The sequence below is a fragment of the Pinus tabuliformis genome, chromosome 7 (genome assembly GCF_031772625.1).
Source record: "Pinus tabuliformis cultivar Carrire ecotype Pingquan chromosome 7, CPIR1, whole genome shotgun sequence".
NCBI lineage: Eukaryota > Viridiplantae > Streptophyta > Pinopsida > Pinales > Pinaceae > Pinus > Pinus tabuliformis.
Window position 1 is genome coordinate 1,652,035,983 of NC_142293.1, and position 19,185 is coordinate 1,652,055,167.

The 19,185-nt window shown below is 39.8% G+C and overlaps 2 protein-coding genes across 2 annotated transcripts; both read right to left on the reverse strand.

Annotated features, from left to right (window-relative positions):
* Positions 1 to 5,497: 5,497 nt before the first annotated feature.
* Positions 5,498 to 15,278, reverse strand: LOC149254776 (uncharacterized). The gene is made up of 4 exons (XM_089454834.1): positions 15,052 to 15,278; positions 13,927 to 14,653; positions 6,206 to 7,908; positions 5,498 to 5,666 (listed from the first exon to the last, which is right to left on the reverse strand). Exons 1-4 carry the CDS (start codon positions 15,276 to 15,278, stop codon positions 5,498 to 5,500), a joined length of 2,826 nt encoding a protein of 941 aa, XP_089310960.1.
* Positions 15,279 to 16,910: 1,632 nt separating this feature from the next.
* Positions 16,911 to 18,471, reverse strand: LOC149254777 (replication protein A 70 kDa DNA-binding subunit E-like). The gene is made up of 3 exons (XM_089454835.1): positions 18,061 to 18,471; positions 17,480 to 17,702; positions 16,911 to 17,260 (listed from the first exon to the last, which is right to left on the reverse strand). Exons 1-3 carry the CDS (start codon positions 18,469 to 18,471, stop codon positions 16,911 to 16,913), a joined length of 984 nt encoding a protein of 327 aa, XP_089310961.1.
* Positions 18,472 to 19,185: the final 714 nt, after the last annotated feature.

The following is a 19,185-nucleotide window of genomic DNA, read 5'->3' on the forward strand; positions in this document are numbered from 1 at the left end:
CTTTCTTCCTCTTCTGAATTCTGGCATCTCGAGATAGTATCTGATGATACCACTTATCAGATCAATGATTTTGCCTTACCAGACTTTTAAATGTTTCATCTTGCTAAATAGTCTCAAATATTCAGAGTTTTTGATTTTCAGATATATCAGTTTTTGTTATCATAGACAATATGTAATATCTCTATAGATCATAGGTTTTTATTTGCTCAAATATTTTTAGGATTTCATCACTGATTTGTGGATGTATCTTTCAGTACTTTATATTCCTCATATAATACATATAACTAATACATATAGCTTTTTTTTTCTCTGAAAAAAAGAAAGATACATTTTATATCATTCATTAATATATACATCGATGCTATGTCACGGACAATATAAGCGTGTGTCATTGACATTGTAACCCAAGAATGGATATGTATCCTGTCTTATTTAAACTAGCAATTGTCCCAAAAGGTACAAAGAGAGGCCGATAGGATTAGTAAAAGGAAGAGAGTTCTATAGATAGTGAAGCATATAGAAAGTTGAGTAGTGAGGAAGGCAATAACCACGTTGAGCATCATGTACCAGTACATTTGATATTAAAAGAACAAAACCAAAACCAAACCATTCATATCAATATAGTAAGTGTAGAACGCGTTCATACTTAAAGGTCAATAGATTCAAAAGATTATTGGCAACACGCTTTTTTTTTAAGTAAAAAGTAAATTACAACGTTGTACATGGTAAATGAAAAGTGGTGAAATTTGTGATTTGCAAATATTAAAACAAATCACTTACATTACTAGTTGACACTACAACTAAAACATTAACGTTATTAAAATTTTGAAACCGATTTTAAATTCATGTATTGTATTTTTCAAAGTATGTTGGGAAATCTTGTTAAATAAGGAATGCAATTGGTAGTATAACCAACTTGTTTGCAATAATTATTAACATCACACCATAGAAGTATCTGTAGACAGCAGTAACGCTTAGTCATGAAATTGAAAACAGAGATAAGCTCAGAACCGCCAATGTTGCTTAAGGAAGGATAATCAGTTCTCTGACAAGGTCTTCACAACTGCTGTTGCATCAATGTTAGTGTCAGAGGCAACAAAATTGTTCAGAGCAGAGTTGCCTTTTTCTTTCTTAAACCAAAACTAGGAAACTTTCGTATTAATCAAAAAGATGTTGTAGGAGAGCTAAACAGCAGAAGTACATTGTTCTTTGAAATTCCAGATAAGCTAGGCATTCCAGCTCCATGTCTAAAATTCCCAGCTTACAAAAGACTACTAAAAAAGATTTCCAAAAGTTCACACAAGTATAAATCCTGTAATAGCTTCCTAGTATTAGTAAAACTTTGAAATACATTAGAAAAATAAAAGATGTTACAGCTGTCAGCTTCTCCCATTCCTTGGGTAGAGTGCACTGGTTCCAAATCTCCTATTTCCATGGCTTCAAGGAGCTGCCACACAGTGTCTTCTTCCCTGATTTCTCCAATCTCTGCAGAGTCCAAGTTTATGTGATTGGAAGCACCTGAAATATCATTCTGACTTTACTGTGTGCTTCTTAGGAAAGCACATTCCATTTCCAACTGCATCACCCTTTGATTCAAATGGGGCAGAATCCTCATAATAGTATCATTCTGTGAAGAAATTTGATGATCATGATTTGTGCACCTGAAAGTCTGGCTTTACCTTTTGATTATAAATATACAGGACAATCTCAGAATTGATGTGCTCAGACAAAGGAGAATAGGCCTGAAAATGCTGAAAGCCTGACCCAACTTATATGAAGGTTTGCCACTACAAATTGAAGTCTCCCAATGCAATAAATTAGAAAGAAAACCTGAAAATCCGGAGGAACTTGTAGTCAAAATGAGCCAGAGGTGAAATGTACAGAGGTAGCCAGAACTCTGAATAGAGCTTAAGATGAAAAGGACAGAATCCCACTTGAAACCAAAGCCTGGTTGCAGAGGATGATGAAGCAGAGTTTTTTTTTGTTGATGAAGAAGGGGAAGGTAGATTATTCACTTTAGGGGGGTATGTGATGACAAGTATGCAAAAGGGTAGAGGCTATAAAGAAGAGATTAAGGATTTTGAAGATGGAAGAGCAAGCATTGCCTGCCAACACTCTGATTGAAGCACTTGATGCTTTAGAAGGGCTCATAGAAGCAATATTGAAACAATGAACCCAAATGAGGTGTGAAATTTTACTTCCTTGAGGAGATTTAAAACCTAGATTTAGATTTCTGTTAAAAAAATTATCATCTTATCTACCGCACTTTGCATTTTTAGAATTCTGTTTCTATTGTGTGTGTGGACAGGAAGGATATCATCCAACATGAAGCAGGGGTAGTTTGTATTAGTGAAGTGCTTTGAGGAGGTAATCAACCACCTAAAGAAATAGATAGCATCCTGAGAATGATTGGCACAGGGAAGTGAAAATGAACCCCATCAGAATGCCAAAAAAACATCAAAACATGCAAGAACAAGCACATGTGGGTGAAGGAAGCAAACCCAAAACATTAAAAAAGATATGGCAAAGGTATGGGCAAGTATTGAGCATACATCCCAGATGGAGAAGAGATCCTGGATTTCGACAGCCTCCGAGAGACTAATGCATCTTTAAATGATGACTGAATGAAACCCTAGATACAGTCCAGCCAAGGCAGAACACAACTACATCTCTCAAGAATAGTAAAATGCTTTGCTCACATGCTCTAACAGCAGTTTATTGTATGCTTCCGACAGATGCTTGTGTGATTTGATGAAGACATAAATATTGCACATTCTTGATGAGAAAAGGAGGTTGCGGGGCCTTTGTTAATTGAAGAAGAGGGGAAAGATATATTTTTCGAAGGAAAGCTTGATATTTAAAGGATGCCTTACAGATACAGAAAAATTTGGCCATATGCTTCTTGAATATCACCACTATAAACAAATAATAATGTATATAAAGTTAGCAATTGTCTATGAAGGGATACGGTACACAAAAAATGACTTCAACTTCATAACATGTAGCAATTGAACCTTACAGGACCGTTGGGCTGGAATATAACCTTTATTAGCTCTTCAAGTGTTCTAATTTCTGACATCTATTCTCTTCATCACTGCAGGTTACTGAGAGTGGAAGGCGGGAGTGCCATCTAGTTGCGACTGTTGGTAAATTTTCTGTCATCTGGAACTTCCGGCAAGTAAAAAACAACGACATGTGTGTTACAAGGGCCAGAATGGTCTAAAAAGCTGCTATTGCTAGAAGATTGTTCCAAAATATGAATCCAGTGTGGATAGCAAATTTATGCATGACAAATTTGCTATTACAAATTCTCCAGGAGCTCCACTTGTGGTTGCAACACCAAAGAAAGTGAGCTCTTTCAGCATAGCATCTTAACAATAACATCCATTTCACACTAATCATGGCGTTGAGCAATTAACTTAAGTGATGAACTATAAACAGTTGTACTGGCTTGTGCATATAACATTCCAGACCTTATTGGGGTGGAGTAAAACTAAATTCTTTATAGATTTATAATCTGTTGTATAGCTGAGTGATGAACAGGAGCTATTCTGCTTGTAAGTCTGTGTAACTAAGCAATTGAGAGTTTTAGAAAACAGAGTAATAGCAGTGTGCAACCCATTGTGTGTGTCTGGAGCAGCTTTGAAAGCTGAACATCCAAATGATATAAAACTCAACTTTGTGAATGTGATGGAAGGGTAAAATGCTGACATGTTTTTGTTGTTTAATGTAGAAGGAATCTTGCCATCTGGGCTGTAGAGCCCAACCTGCTCTCTCGTATTGCAAAACACAGATCAGTTAACCAACAAAAAGCACAGAGCAGTGGACCATGTACTGGATTGCAGAAGATGACAGATGTGAGAAATCATTTAGTTTCTGTACAAAGTTTCTATAATCAATTTTGCAACTCATTGGGATACGTGGTTAAGTATGTGGACGAGCTTAAGACAAAAAGAACCATGTAAGTCATGATTTCATACAATATCTTTCAACTTGGATAAAAAAACCACAGAGAACTGTTCTATCAAGTACGCGAACTCCTGTTCTGGGGTATACTGTATTCAATGGAAAAACAAATCATCTCAACTACCTGCTTAACCATTTGGAGAACAGAAAATGCACCGTGTTGTGGATGCCTTAAATTTAGTAGACCTTGGCCATACTATGTTATGAAGTTCGGCTGTGCTGGCTATCAGATTATTTTAGGATTGTGATTTTGGGCATCAAGGTTTAGTTTATTTCTTATGACTGCTGATGACTGCTTATGACTGCTTTCAGATTAACATTTACGAATGCGGTCTTCATTGAGCTATTAAAATAATACAGTTAAGGAAGCAGCTGATGCAATTAAACCACGAGGAAATTTGATATGAAACCTTTCTCACTGATAAAGCTATAAGTCAAAAAAACTGTTCTCCAGGCACCAAAAACTTTCAGATGGCAACCAATGACACCATTTCATTTACCTTTCAAAAAGATGAACAGGACCTAAACTTATCCACATTATAAGCCAGCAGCTGTAATCTACAGTAAAGAATGTCAATTGAACAAACCTGTCCTCCAAAATGAAAATGATAGCACTTCTAATTTCCAAGGGGTAAAGGTCCAAGAGCCATATCTAGACAATATGAAACTAAAATAAATGAACTCACAATACTTGGCACTCTAACATGCATCACCAAGCATGTGAAGAGCCCAGAATAAAAGAAATAGTTCATTATAAAGAAAACACCTCTACTGTCAAGAACTATCCTCATCTACTATTTTAATTGCAAATATGAATATGAAATGCATGAGACATAAAATTCCCATAGATTCCAGGGATTTGTGGTGCTGGACGTGTGTTATTTCTGAAGGAAAACCATAGTTTCTGTTTCAAAGCTGCATTGGCAGAAGGTACGAACTACTGGGCAGAGTTGAGTGCATTTTCGATACTGGAAAATTTAACAATAAAGAAAGGTACTGGTCAAATCCAGATACTGGGAGATTCATAGCTAGGCATCAACTGGGTAAATGATAAAAAACAATATGCAGATTTTGACCCTATCAAAACTAATAGAAAGAATTAAAGAGCTGAATGAAAATTTCCCTAATAGGTTGTTGTAAACATCGACCTATCTAAAGTGAGAAACGTGTTTCTTAATAAAAAAAGTTGTTGGTTGAATCATAAAACCCAAAACAAAGAGCAGTGGGCCACGTACTTGAATACTCTTTGTCCATACAACAGAGAACAGTTCTATTAAGATATAACTAAACATGCCAGATATAAGTAAAGATATATACAATGAAAGTATTCGTTGGCTTCTAAGCATATGTACAATAAAAGCATTATGTAGAGATGTAATTGAGAATGAGCCGCTAATCATATATGCATGATGGGCCATGGCATCGACAACACCAGTTAGTGTTTATTGTGGTGCCATGTTGTGCGAGCTGTTCCTGCAGTTGATGTCGCATCTGCCTGTGTGCATCCCTTTCATGGATGTGAATTGTAATCTTAAGTAGTTTCCTTATATTCTTTAACAACGTAATTGCTGGGCGCAAACGGTAAAGTGGCATGGATTGTTGTGGGAGGATCCTTGTCTGCATATCTTGTAATGTAAGTTCTTGTTGCTGGATTTCTTCGCAACACTCGTACAACTGTCGTAGGTAGCATGTATTCATACCTGTTGGCATCCAAAAAGTAAACACTGTAACTGACAATGAATATGTTTGATGATTTTGTTTGAATATTCGAAATAAATTAAACGATTCCAAATGAGTATAAAATCATATGAAATTAAATGTAATAGTAAGAAATGTATGTGAAACTTCGTTATGTAGTGAGTGGTGTTTACCATGTGGGTAATTCTGGAAGGCAGGTTGTATGATTGGCTAAATTGTATTATCCTGGATAGATTTTGATGCAAGGAATGATTCCTCTTGCTGTCTACGCTTAAGATATGGATTCTTGTGCAATTGTGCAATGCGGGAGAATGGGAATGCTGGATTGATGTGTATGTCCGCTAGCGACCGCACTCTTGAAATTACAGTGAATGTTAGCCCTTGGCGTTCTCTGGTGCCGATGTCCACTGTTGCTTTGTCTAATGTCATTCCTTGTGACTTGTGTATCGTTAAAGCCCATGCCATTTGAAGTGGTATCTGACGGCGTGCACCCCTTGTGATGGGAGGAATGGGTACATATGTTGGGTGTGAAATGTCCCACGGTGTTCCTCTGTATTGTTGAAAGTCAACAACCACAAAGGATGGTAATGCTGGGGGCTTTGAGTCAGTTGAATAAAATATTGAGATGACCTTCCCAAGCGCGCCATTGACAAGGCCTGCATGTACCCATAAGTTGCTGGTGAGCATAACTTTTTGTTCATTGCATAGGAGCACCTTTGCAGGTAGGTGCTCATCTTCTGTTGTAGTAGGAGTTTTCTGTCTTTGTTGTTCCGCAGAGGAAAGTGCTACTGGGATGTTCAATTGTTTGAGCATTTTCTTATTATGCAAGACAACTGCGTTGTTTGTTGCGAATAGGTGCATGGACTCGTCGAATGTGCATTTCTCTTCATGTGTAAGAGAGGAACTTGTTCTTGACATTAGATGTTGCCAATCTTCAAGTGTAGATATTCCATTCCTAAGATTTGAAAGTATTTGCCGGAAAGCAACCTGGGACGAGCTAGCTCCTTGTTGACGGAATACGGTTGAAAGTGTTATGAATATGTCGAAGCTGCGCCAAAGTGCAGTGCCACGTGATGTCCCAACATATAAAGGAATGTCTTTTACAGGTGGTAGTTGGCCTAAATCTCCGACAAGGATAATTGAGCGATTACCAAATGGTGTATTCCGATGAAGAGGGAATGCCTCTCTTAGACGATCGTCAATGCGAGAAAGCATTTTTGGACCAATGAAGCTCATTTCGTCAATGAGGATGTATTCTACATGACGGAGTTGCTCTTGCAGGTGTAGGAGCGGCTGCCCTTCGAGAGGATGCATTGTCTGGATAGGGATATGAAGGGCAGAATGAATTGTGAGGGCATTTATGTTGAAAGCTGCAACGCCAGTTGGTGCAAGTAACAACAAAGGGTTTTTTTTGGCTGGCGAGTTTTCGACAAATGCTTGGTGAAGGCATTTAATCAAATGGGATTTTCCTGTGCCAGCTGTTCCTTGTACGATGATCTTCCGTGGGGATTTTGGCGAAGGGGTTTTGAAGTGTGAAAAAACAGCGGTGAAAGCTATGCTTTGGGTGGGGGATAATGTATGCTCATGGGGAAGGTTGGAAAATGAATGATGTTGGTGTTGAATGGGTGAGCGGTTGAATTCAATGAAATTGATGGCAATTTCTTGCAAAGGGGGAGGGACAGTATTTTGTGACCAATTGTGGTTGACATCGAAGTCGTGGTAGCCAATCATGTCGAGGTCATCAATTGCAATATTGTAACCTGGGTGTAGTTGAGAGAGGATTTTCCATTCATTCATTTGAATGGAATCAGGGGGGGTGTGTGGGGTAGGTTGATCTTCAGTAGGTGGGCTTTGTGGGTTTTCGGGTTCGCGATGGACATGCCATGCTGTATATGCACCCTTTTTTTGTTCCCAGTGTGCAATAATTTCTGCATCAGTTGTACCGATATCATCAGGGAGTGTTCGGAAGGGGAAATACAAGAGTAATTCACTCCAACAGAAGGTGGAATAAGAAGGATTAGTAGAGGAAGGAATGACATTGTAATGGGGCAAGACATGTACAATCATTGGGGGGAATATGTGTTTCCAGTGGTTTCTTCTCCGCTGGGCAGAATATGACCACGAGCGAGCAGCTTCAAGGAGGGGCAGTGCTTCTAGTGAGGCAGGCCTGTTCATATACGCAACGATAAAGTTGGGTGTCGAACCAGGATTTTCAGTATCTTGCGAAACACGTTTAAAAACAGCCTTGTTGACATTCAAAGAACGGAATGTACGGCTGCAAAGAGAGAGAGGTAGTGTTAGGATATTCCGACACATAGGATATAGTTAAGTTCAACTTGGTCTAGCATAGAGTTAGGTTAGAGTTAGGTAAAGTGTGTTTCTTTACCGTTGTACATTTTGTAACTTACAATCCGACGGTCACGATATGTAGTGATCCGACGGTTCACTCTCACCTCGGTATTACCGACACTTGATCCGTGGCTTGACACCCGATTGGTCCATGAGTTCTATTTAAAGCGCATGGAGGGTCATTGTTCGTGTAATCCGTGCATGAGAGAAGCTTATGTAAATTTTCATTCTTTGATTAATAAATTGCCTGTAGTACCCACGTTGGGACAGGCCGTGGACTGTTTCCCTCCTTGCACTCTGAGGGTTTTAACCACGTCAAAAATACTGGTGTATTGATTTGAGATCTGGTTGTGAGCGGTGTCCTTTTGGTATTCTTTCTGTGGAACTTACCCTGTAAATTCTTACATGGTATCAGAGCTATTTGAGGGCCGCGTCCGTTGGTGATCCAAATCTGAAGCCGGTAGAACTGCATGCGGCTGTCGTTTCCTAGATCTGTTGTTTCTGACTGCTTTCGGGCCGAGAGGACTGCTCTGTTGCGTTTGGAGCATCTGTTCCAGTGAGGAACCCCTTTCGTTTCATGCGAAAAGGTTTCCGGTAGCCCTAGCTGCGTCATTTTTCAGATCGGGAGGTATACAGTGTTTTTTTTTGCAGTTTACTGTTAATTTCTCTCTGCTTATTTCGGTCTCAGTTTATTTAGCCTTTTTTTTTAACCGGATCTATACCTTTCATTTCTGCGTATGCTCTTTGCCCTGCGACTCTGTGCGATCTGGGCAAATCAGAAACAGAAAGGAAGGATTTTTCTCATGCGTATGCTCTTTTCCCTGCACCTTAGTGTGATCTCGGAAAATCAGAAACATTGAGAAAAATATTTAGTTTTTCGGCTAAAGCTAACCTTGAGATTTTTTTAAAAAATTTCTAGTTTTTTGGCTAAAGCTAACTTCGAGCCGCAAGGTTCGTTTTTCTTTGCATATTCGTGTTGGGTTTTGTGTTTTGTGTTTTGTAGGGAAAAAGAGCTTTCTCAAGGCAAGCACGCAAACCGAGGCCCCCTCCCCCCTCTCTCTCTCTCTCTCTCTCTCAAATTTTTTGTATAGATCAATTGGTTCAAAGCTATTTTTAGAGAGTAGAGGTCTTGGGTTCAAGTCTCCATTTTGTGGGGGCGGATTTTTTCATTCCCGCACATTCGCGCACTTTGCCGGCAACGTCAACAATTTTTTTTCAAAAAGCCATAACTTCTTCATCCGGAAGCCTTTTTCAGAGCCGTTTTTTTTAAAACCGCCTATTTTTTCGAGATCTATCCATTGGTACACTTACTTTCAGCATCTTCAGCTTCAGTTTTTAAAAAAAAATGGAAAGTCCATGCCAAGTCATTCTTGACAGCACTAACTACTTCCAATGGGTAGAATACATGGAAGATTTACTTAGAAGTAAAGGTCTCTTCAGAATAGCCACAAACCAAGAGAAGAAACCAAAAGATGAAGACAAGGCGGCAAAATGGGAAAATAGACAAGATCAAGCACGTGGTTTGATAGGGATGTCTATTTCTCCTGATCTTAGATTCCACATTGCAGGACTTGAGACTCCTCATGAAGCATTAGAAAAACTTGCTAAAGTTTTTGGGATTAAAAATGAAATTAGATCCCATCAACTTGAAAATGAGCTGCTTACTTTGGATCCTAATAATTTTTCTTGCATTGAAGATTTCTTGTCCAAATTCAAGACCCTTAGATATCTCTTGGAAGGTGTTAAAGTTAAGAAAGAAGATGGTAACCTTATTTATTCCATCCTTACTAAGTTGGGACCAGCCTACTCTGTATTTGTTTCCACTTTCCATTCTACAAGGGAAGCTTTCATTTGTCAAGGACAAGACTACAAGGCCCCTTCCTTTGACTCCTTTTGTGATTCCTTAATAAGAGAACAAGAAAAACTCTTACACCTTGGTCTTCTTAATCTTGGAAACTCTTCCACGAAAGCGTTAGCCGCCCAGCAGCAACCAAATTCAAAGAATCCTAAGAAGTCATATCCTCAAAAGAATGGTCCTAAACCATCTCAGCCTCAAAATGAAAGATCATTTCAGCAAAATGATAAGACCAATAAAAACAAATGGAAGAAGACTGATAGACATTGTAACTTTTGTAATCGAGATGGCCACTTAGAATCTAAATGCTTTAAGAAGATGGAAGCCTTGGAAGCCGCAATGAAGAAACATAACATCCATCTGGAGCCTACTTCAACTTCAACTTCCGGAACGGCACTTTCTGCATGTCATCGTCAATCATCTCAGTCTGGTTATGCATTAAATGTATCTTCTTCTTCTTCTCATTCTCATGAGTGGCTCATTGATTCTGGAGCCTCTTGTCACATGGCCAAAAACCAAGCCATGTTTTCTTCTTTAAATGATTGTAACACCAAAATATATATGTTGGTGATGATAGATCTCTTAATGTTGTAGGGACTGGAACTGTTCATCTAGACAATGGTCAGTTCAATGATGTATTATGTGTTCCAAACTTATCCTGCAACCTTCTATCTGTCTATCAGATAACTCATTCAGGTGAAGGTAAAATTGTTGAATTTTCACCTCATGATGTTGTAATCAAGGATCTAAAAGATCCTAAACAGATTCTAGCTACTGGTCTTGCTGATGATTCCAAAAGGTTGTATAAGTTTCACAACTTTGGGTCATCCCATCTTCCCTCAGTATTTGTTGCTCATAATGATGAAGTGAGCAAACTTTGGCATGAGCGGTTTGGTCACTTAAACTATCGCTCCCTTCAGCATCTATGTAAAGAAAATATGGTGACAGGTCTTCCTATGGTATCTTGCAAAGATGGTGTTTGTTCCGGATGTGTACTCGGAAAACATCATCGGGACAGTTTTGACAAACGTGCCTCTTGGCACGCCTCAGCCCCTTTACAGCTTGTGCACAGTGATTTATGTGGTCCTCTTCCTGTTGCTTCATTCTCTGGCTGCAAGTACTTCTTAACTTTCATTGATGATTTCTCCAGACGCACTTGGGTATACTTCTTAAAACTCAAGAGCGAAGTATTTACCACCTTTTTGGCCTTCAAAGCATTTGTTGAAAAACAATCTGGACATCAAATTCTTAAGCTAAGAACTGATAATGGTGGAGAATATGTTAAAAACACATTCATCAACTTTTGCACCGAAAATGGAATTCAAATGCAACATACTGTTCCATACACTCCACAACAAAATGGTGTAGCTGAAAGGAAAAATCGCACCTTAAAGGAAATGGCTAATTGTATGCTGCAATCTAAAGGACTCAGTCTTAGTTTTTGGGCCGAAGCAATTAATTGTGCAAATTATATAATCAATCGCACTCCTACTAAGGTTCTAGAGAATATCACTCCAGAAGAAGCTTGGAGTTCCATTAAACCAGATGTAAGTCACTTTCGTGTGTTTGGAAGTGAAGCATGGGCCCATATTCCAGATGAAAAGCATAAAGCTTTAGAACCTAAGAGTGAGAAATGTACTTTTGTTGGATATTCTGAAGATGTAAAAGGTTATAGACTTATTCCATTTAAGTCCAAAAATGTTATCATTAGAAGAGATGTAAAATTTGATGAAAATAAATCGGCCTGCGAGCCTAGTCCGGCGGATGTGCCACCTCTTCCTATCTCTTCTATCTTTGAAAACATTTCTTCTTCTGATGATGAAAGCGAGGATGATAATCCTCCCCCACCTTCTCAGGATCCTCAACTTCCAAGATGGGTCCGTGCTACTCGGGATGCAGCAGGTGATCTTGCCGGTGATCCTACAGATCAGCGACGTACACGTTCTCAGTTTGAAAGAGCCTCTTCTTTACTGGCTCAAGCTCCAGTAAATCATGATCCTGACACTTTTGCAGAAGCTTCAGGCCATCCACATTGGGAAGCAGCTATGAATGAAGAATATCATTCATTGATGACAAATGATACATGGGATCTTGTTCCTCTACCAAAGGGACGCAAACTTGTTAGATGCAAATGGGTTTACAGAACCAAGTATGGACCAGATGGGAAAGTTGATAAACATAAAGCTCGTCTAGTTGCTAAGGGCTTTTCACAGGTTGAAGGCATTGACTACACTGAAACCTTCTCTCCAGTTGCCAAAATGAACTCTATCCGCCTTGTTCTTTCCCTTGCTGCCTCTTTAAAATGGGAAGTCCATCAAATGGATGTTAAATCTGCCTTCTTGCATGGGGACTTGCAGGAAGAAATCTATATGGAACAACCCATTGGCTTCATACAAACAGACTCCAGCCTCGTTTGTCGACTTAAGAAATCCCTTTATGGCCTCAAGCAAGCTCCTCGGGCTTGGTATGCCAAAATGGATAGCTTTCTTTTAGAATCTGGCTTTTCTAGGTGTCATTCTGACAATACTGTCTACACCAAGAAAGTGGGCAACTCTCTTATCATCCTTGTTCTTTATGTTGATGATCTTATTCTTACTGGTAGTGATCCCAACCTTATAAACCATGTGAAGTCCAGCCTTAAAAAGAAATTTGAAATGACAGACTTAGGACACTTACACTATTTTCTCGGTCTTCAAGTCTTGCAATCCCAAGAGGGTATTTTCCTTTCCCAGTCCAAGTATGCTTGTGATATTCTTCGTCATTTTCACATGGAAGACTGTAAGCCAGCCCCTTCTCCCTTTCAGTCTGGAGTCAAACTTTCAGTCTCTTGTACTTCTCCTGAAGTTGATGCTACCTTATACCGTCAACTTGTCGGAAAACTCTTGTATTTAACCCATACTCGTCCTGATCTTTCCTTTGCTGTTGGCCTTGTTGCTCGTTTTATGCAAAACCCCCGTGAAAGTCATTGGAAAGCAGCTAAAAGAATACTTCGTTATGTTCGAGGTACAGTACAGTTTGGGATTCATTACAGTGCCAAAGCAGCTCCTCTGTTAGTTGGTTTCACTGATTCTGATTGGGCTGGTGACCTTGATGATCGGAAGTCTACTGCCGGTTATGTCTTCACTCTTGGTTCAGGACCTATTACATGGGCTTGTAAGAAACAGGCTGCCATTTCTCTTTCGTCAGCAGAAGCAGAGTATCGTGGTGCCGTGGAAGCTAGTAAGGAAGCCTTGTGGCTTCGTCAGATCCTATCAGAGTTTGGCTTTGAGCAGCAGCATCCAACCACACTTTGGTGTGATAATCAAAGTGCCATTCAGCTATGCAAAGATCCAGTCCAGCATCAGCGCAGCAAACACATTGAACTACACATGCACTTCATCAGAAAGCTCATTCATGACCATGTTCTTGAAGTGCAATATTGTCCAACAGATGATCAGGTTGCAGACATCTTCACAAAGGCTCTCACAGAGGCGAAGTTCACTAAACTTCGATATATGCTTGGAGTTCAGGAAGTTGTCACTAAGGGGGGATAGGCTCTAGTGCCTCCTTCCTTCTCCTATTGTGTCATATTTGTAAATCCTTCAATCCTATCCCAAGTTGTTCTTAAGGGGGGATGTTAGGATATTCCGACACATAGGATATAGTTAAGTTCAACTTGGTCTAGTATAGAGTTAGGTTAGAGTTAGGTAAAGTGTGTTTCTTTACCGTTGTACATTTTGTAACTTACAATCCGACGGTCACGATATGTAGTGATCCGACGGTTCACTCTCACCTCGGTATTACCGACACTTGATCCGTGGCTTGACACCCGATTGGTCCATGAGTTCTATTTAAAGCGCATGGAGGGTCATTGTTCGTGTAATCCGTGCATGAGAGAAGCTTATGTAAATTTTCATTCTTTGATTAATAAATTGCCTGTAGTACCCACGTTGGGACAGGCCGTGGACTGTTTCCCTCCTTGCACTCTGAGGGTTTTAACCACGTCAAAAATACTGGTGTATTGATTTGAGATCTGGTTGTGAGCGGTGTCCTTTTGGTATTCTTTCTGTGGAACTTACCCTGTACATTCTTACAGGTAGCTTTTGTAACATATGGCATATTTCTTGTGCACCAATGTCTCTATCTGCAATGGTTTCTGTAAGAAGTTTCCGGATGACACCACTAGTAGGTGCTTCTGGAAGGGCACTTTGTGATAGTCGCGATAGCATTTGACGGTAGCTCTCAAATCTTGTCTCTGCTTTTGTTGCATATTTTGAAATATATTTCAATACAGCATGGCGAGAAAGGACTGGTTGGCAATCAACATTTTCTCTCCAAATAGAGAGTAGATCGGCGTTGTGAATATTCAATCTTTCATCATTGCGAGCAGGGACATAGGTTTTATGACCCTTATCATCAATGAAAAGTGAAGAAGTGGACTTCAATTCCCACGGTACTCCATATCGGCAGCTAAGCACATTGTCTTTCTTACGCAGACAGGAAGATTCATGACACTTTGTATGACGTTGAACGCAGTTGACAAGCTCTGTGTAGTCTTCAAATTGATTGGATGCGAATATTGCTGCTGTGTCAAGGAGACACGGGTTATGAATTGTTGACTGGTGAAGCGGAATAGTTCGGTGTTCTGCCTGACGTGGATTCCAAGCAGTTACGTAGTGGTCGAAATATTTTTGTGCATTAGCAATTTCTAATGCATTGTCCCAATCAAGTGTGTCCATGTCTGGTGCATTTTGTAGCCAAAGGAAGCCATGAATGTGTGCGGATCCTCTATGTTGCCATTCGTATCTGAATATAACATGAAGGGTACATTCAGTTAATACATGTATATGCAATGTATAAAATTAATGTAGAGGGATATGGATATTAAATAATACCTGCACCAGTAGTCGGTTGCATGGAGGCCTTTTTGAAGGATTTCTTCAAGGAAAATTGTAAATCTACAATGCATATATTGGGCTGTTAGATGTGGGTTTTTAATTATGTTTTGGATTTTCCATTGGAAGGGGTTGACTGAAGTGGAATGAACACTTGTGGGCATGATCGTGTGCAAGTCATGCCATTTAGTATCAGCTGCACTGAGAGTGAAGAAGAACGTTTGGCTTCCTATTTGCGTGATCATGTCAGTTAGCTCAGATCGGCGTTTGTTCCAGAAAGACCGTGTTCCTCGTAGAGCTGACCCAAACCTCATTATTTGCTCTGGCAATCTTGAATCTGGAGAGTCATGAAGACACTGGCGTAGGTCTGACACCGTTGTTGGCAAGTTGTTCTCAATGTACTTCTTCACGAAAACACTGGTTGTTGCTTGGCTACGGTGGCGCATTAGAATGTTATAAAGATAGTAGCGGAATCTTGGGTGTTGGCCAAAGCGGTTATCATGGTAATGAAGCAAGTGCAAAGCATATTCATGCATTTTAACTTTTGTAAGTCTTGGTTTCATGATCATTGCAATGCCTGTAGGGAAGAGTGTGGGGAATGCCATGGCAAGGAGGCTGATGGTGTTGTATTCATTTATAGCGGTTGGAGATATCGGAGGCCAATCGATAGAGCTTGTTGAACTTGAATGGGTCGAGTGCAAATAGTTACAAATGTGGTCACGTTCGGTAAATGAATTTGGGAGGACTGGAACAAAAGAAGAGGGTTGGATTTCTAATGGAGGTAGCATGACATCATCAGGATTATAAGTGGAATCAGTAGTGGTTTGATGGGGTTCAAAAGAGGAGGTGGTTACATTGTGGAGAAGAGAAGAAATGTCTGTAGGGAGATCTGGCAGCGTAGAAATTGTAGATGAATTCAATTGAACATCACGGTAGTAAGGGTCATATTTTATTTTGTATTCAAGGGCTGCAAGGACACGTGATTTGCAAACGTAGAATTCGTAAGCCTTTTCAGATGGATTTTGCCTTTTCACAATGAGGATGTCTAAGTCAGAGAGCATCCGGGGTAAGTATTTGGCAATACTGGTGATATCTTGAGGGAAACTAATTGTATGGCCACTATATTTATATTGACCACCACGGGAATGAGTGACTTGTAGAATGGGGTTGACACGTGCGATGAGCATTTCTTCAACTTGGGTTAATTGGTGAAGGACACAGGGTTGTTCTCCAGGGTCCATGTTGTTTAGTTCAGAAAAACGATTGGTAGATTTAGATGATGCACAACGAAAACAAGAGAGTCTATTGTGGAAGAGCTTTGTTTTCATTCCTGGGTATGCTTCCTTGCATGTTGTGCAAACATGCAAGGTAGAAAGTCCATCAATCCTTTCTCGAAAGCGACGGTGTTCTTCGTTAAGGGGAGGGTTATATTCATTTGAGGTGGGAAGGGATGTAGAGGAAGTAGTAGGGTTGTTGTGCTGTTCATAAAGTAGTCGACGTCGTGCATTTATTTGATCCTTCTGTTGTGCATAAAGAATACGCCGCCGCTTGTTTTTGTCCGCAAGTTGATTGTTTGGTGGCATATCTAAACAAGTACAAGTAGTAGTTGTTAGTTTTCGTAAACAAGTAGTGCATGTTTGGTATCTCATTTTATTGTGTGCACATCCATTGTGAAATTGGAACATTATATTTTGAACTTAGATTTAAAATTTTTTAGTTCAACATCGGTGAAGATAGGTAGATTAGGTAGAAGGGAAAACATGCAATTAGGAATGATATGAAACCATATGTTATTTCAGTATCTATCATTGAGAGGAGAGAAACAAGATTAAAAATAATTTGTTCCCTTTTCTTAGAAAAATTTTTGTTTGACATGTTTGAGCGATAAAATGAATAGCTTAGCAAGCAAGGGATCAATGTGTAGCATGTAGACAACGAACGACAAAGATATGTAGTGACTCTTTACATCTGTTGATATTTATATTACGTAGAATGTAAATGGCAAACATACATATGTTGGAACGAATGGAAGAGAGTATTTGCACTGAAAACTGCAGGTTTCATCATAATAACATGGGTGTGTAATTTACAAAGATGAGACAATTAGTTGTGTGGAAATGTTTGTTTATGTACAAACAAGCGTGGTAGATGACGCCCTAAGAAAAAGTTCACAGACGGCGAACAATAGGTCGTTTTGAAGCGGACAGTGCTTGAATGTCAGTGAGCGCTTCTTTGCATGCAGAGGCATATTGAATTTCCTCTGAATTGATCAGTATTGGTTGCAAGCGTTGAACACCGTTGAAGTAATCTGTTTTAATGGAAAGTGTTAGCTGGAAGAGGTGCCCTGAAATCCGGCCACAAATTTCATGTAGATCAGTTGGTTCGATAGAAAGTAGGAACAGGTCTTTAGTTGTGATGCCCATGAGCTCGTTCCCTGCATCATTGAAAACCGTGATGTTCTGTAGATTCCCGGTGTGGTCATGTAGTTCAATTTTAAGTTTGTAACGGTAGTCACATTCTGGGAAGTCACCGTTACATTTTGTACAATGCCAAAGATTGTTAGAATGCTCCACAACCTTCTTCATGCATTGTTTTCCATTGAAATCTAGTGGACATGCTAGAAAGTAGAAGTCATCCATATTAAGAGCAGTAATTGTTGCTCGAACTGAAACCCAGATTGCTTTATCAGAGGGCTGCATGCCAGCAATCTCATGAAACGTCTTTCATGGCAGGGCACGTTTCGAAGCAACACCATAGTTTCTACTCAAAGATGGAGAAGAAGAGCTATAGCCGGTTTCACGGAACCATGCATGTAGTTGCTGAGTTTCTTCAACCTGTGGATTTATTGTGAGAGTGCTCGTTGGTATCGTCCCTATTGTGGTGCCATTAAATTCAGACACGCGGCCTCGTTTGATTTCAAGAATTGGTGGGTTGTCGAAAGAGTAGAATTCAGAAAGATGCTGTCGATATAGTCACAATGTTCTCCCCATAATGTTACATCAATGCTAAAACCCGACCTGTCCTTTAGTATGAGTGTTTTCCTTAATGTCTCACTTCCATCTTTTCATCGAATTGTGATGCAGGTGACGTGGAAGTAACAACACCAATGACATCTACATTTGTATTTGGAGGTGCATTTTTTACGTCAGCAATATTTCTGAAGTGAAAGCTCTGGTAGGGAAACGTTGGATCATCTGTAGGACATAAATTGATAGTGGAAGCAGCGGACAAGTAAATCTCCCATTTGTTCTTGAGGTGGTTGTAGTTTGGATTTGCTTCTCTCACTGTGCCATTTGATACAATGTATAGTTGCCCAACCTGAATTAGATTGTAAAGAGATTCGGCCAGTTCAGCAAATGCAGAAAGGTGGATCTCTTCCTTATCACGGTTGATAAGGTCAAATCCTAAAACTTTTCCTGAGCCTCGCACATTGTTGTATGACTTCAATGATGTCTTCGCAGATGCTCTACCTTGGATAGACCAATACTTTCGGTAAGGGTTGAGTGCCGTGAATGGAAGTGTTGTAGTTGTTGTCGTAGTTGGTGGGGTAACTGAAGAGGGCAAGGTATCTTTAGCTGACGAAGAGCTAAATTGGGCAGAACTCGCCTGTGCATGTTGCAGCGTCGATGTGTCCTTCATCAACGCTGCTGTGCGCTTCACAACTTCAAGCTCAACGACTCGGATGGACCTTATGTAAACAAGTAAGAAATGAATTAATAAAGATTCCATTTTCCTTCGTTTGATGCAAAAAACGGCTAGGCGGGAAAAAGTAAAAGAGGGTGATTTCAAATGGTGGGCCTTACGAGGAGTTTTGGAGCACTGTGCAAGCTGCTTTTTTGAGCAGAATTATTGATCCAATTTGGATGTCTCCAGAGACAACTTGTGGGCCATATGCGGATGGTAGCAAAGTCTTATGTTGATGTGCTCCATCAGATAGAGTAATGTGGAAGTGCGAGGATGTTGTTTTCAATGAGGTCACGGAACCTGCATCGATTATTTGAAGTAGTGGTTGAATCTCGGTGCAACCATTCAGCAATAGAGGAATGGCATTCGGTGTCAAGGTTGTCTCCATAATAGAACAAGAGGTTTCTTTTTCTCGTGAGGGGAGTACCTGCAATTCATCAATTTCAGCACAATACAGAATTCTAGTCAAAGAAGATGTGACATGAATGGGGAATCTAATCTAAGAAGGTTAACTGTTGATGGTGAAACAATAATAAGGGCACAACCTACACGGGGAGGAGAATAACCTCTCATATTAACGACCGAAGGTAATCCACGTTAACAAAATGCTTGTTATTTGATTCAGGGAAAAGCTACATATTGTTGGAATTTAGAAGCACCTTAAGCGGCTCAAAAATGCTTATAGTCTTACAGTACTGGCAAAACATCAATGAAATAGGAAAATTTCTCAGCCAATCCTAATACTGATCCTACACATTA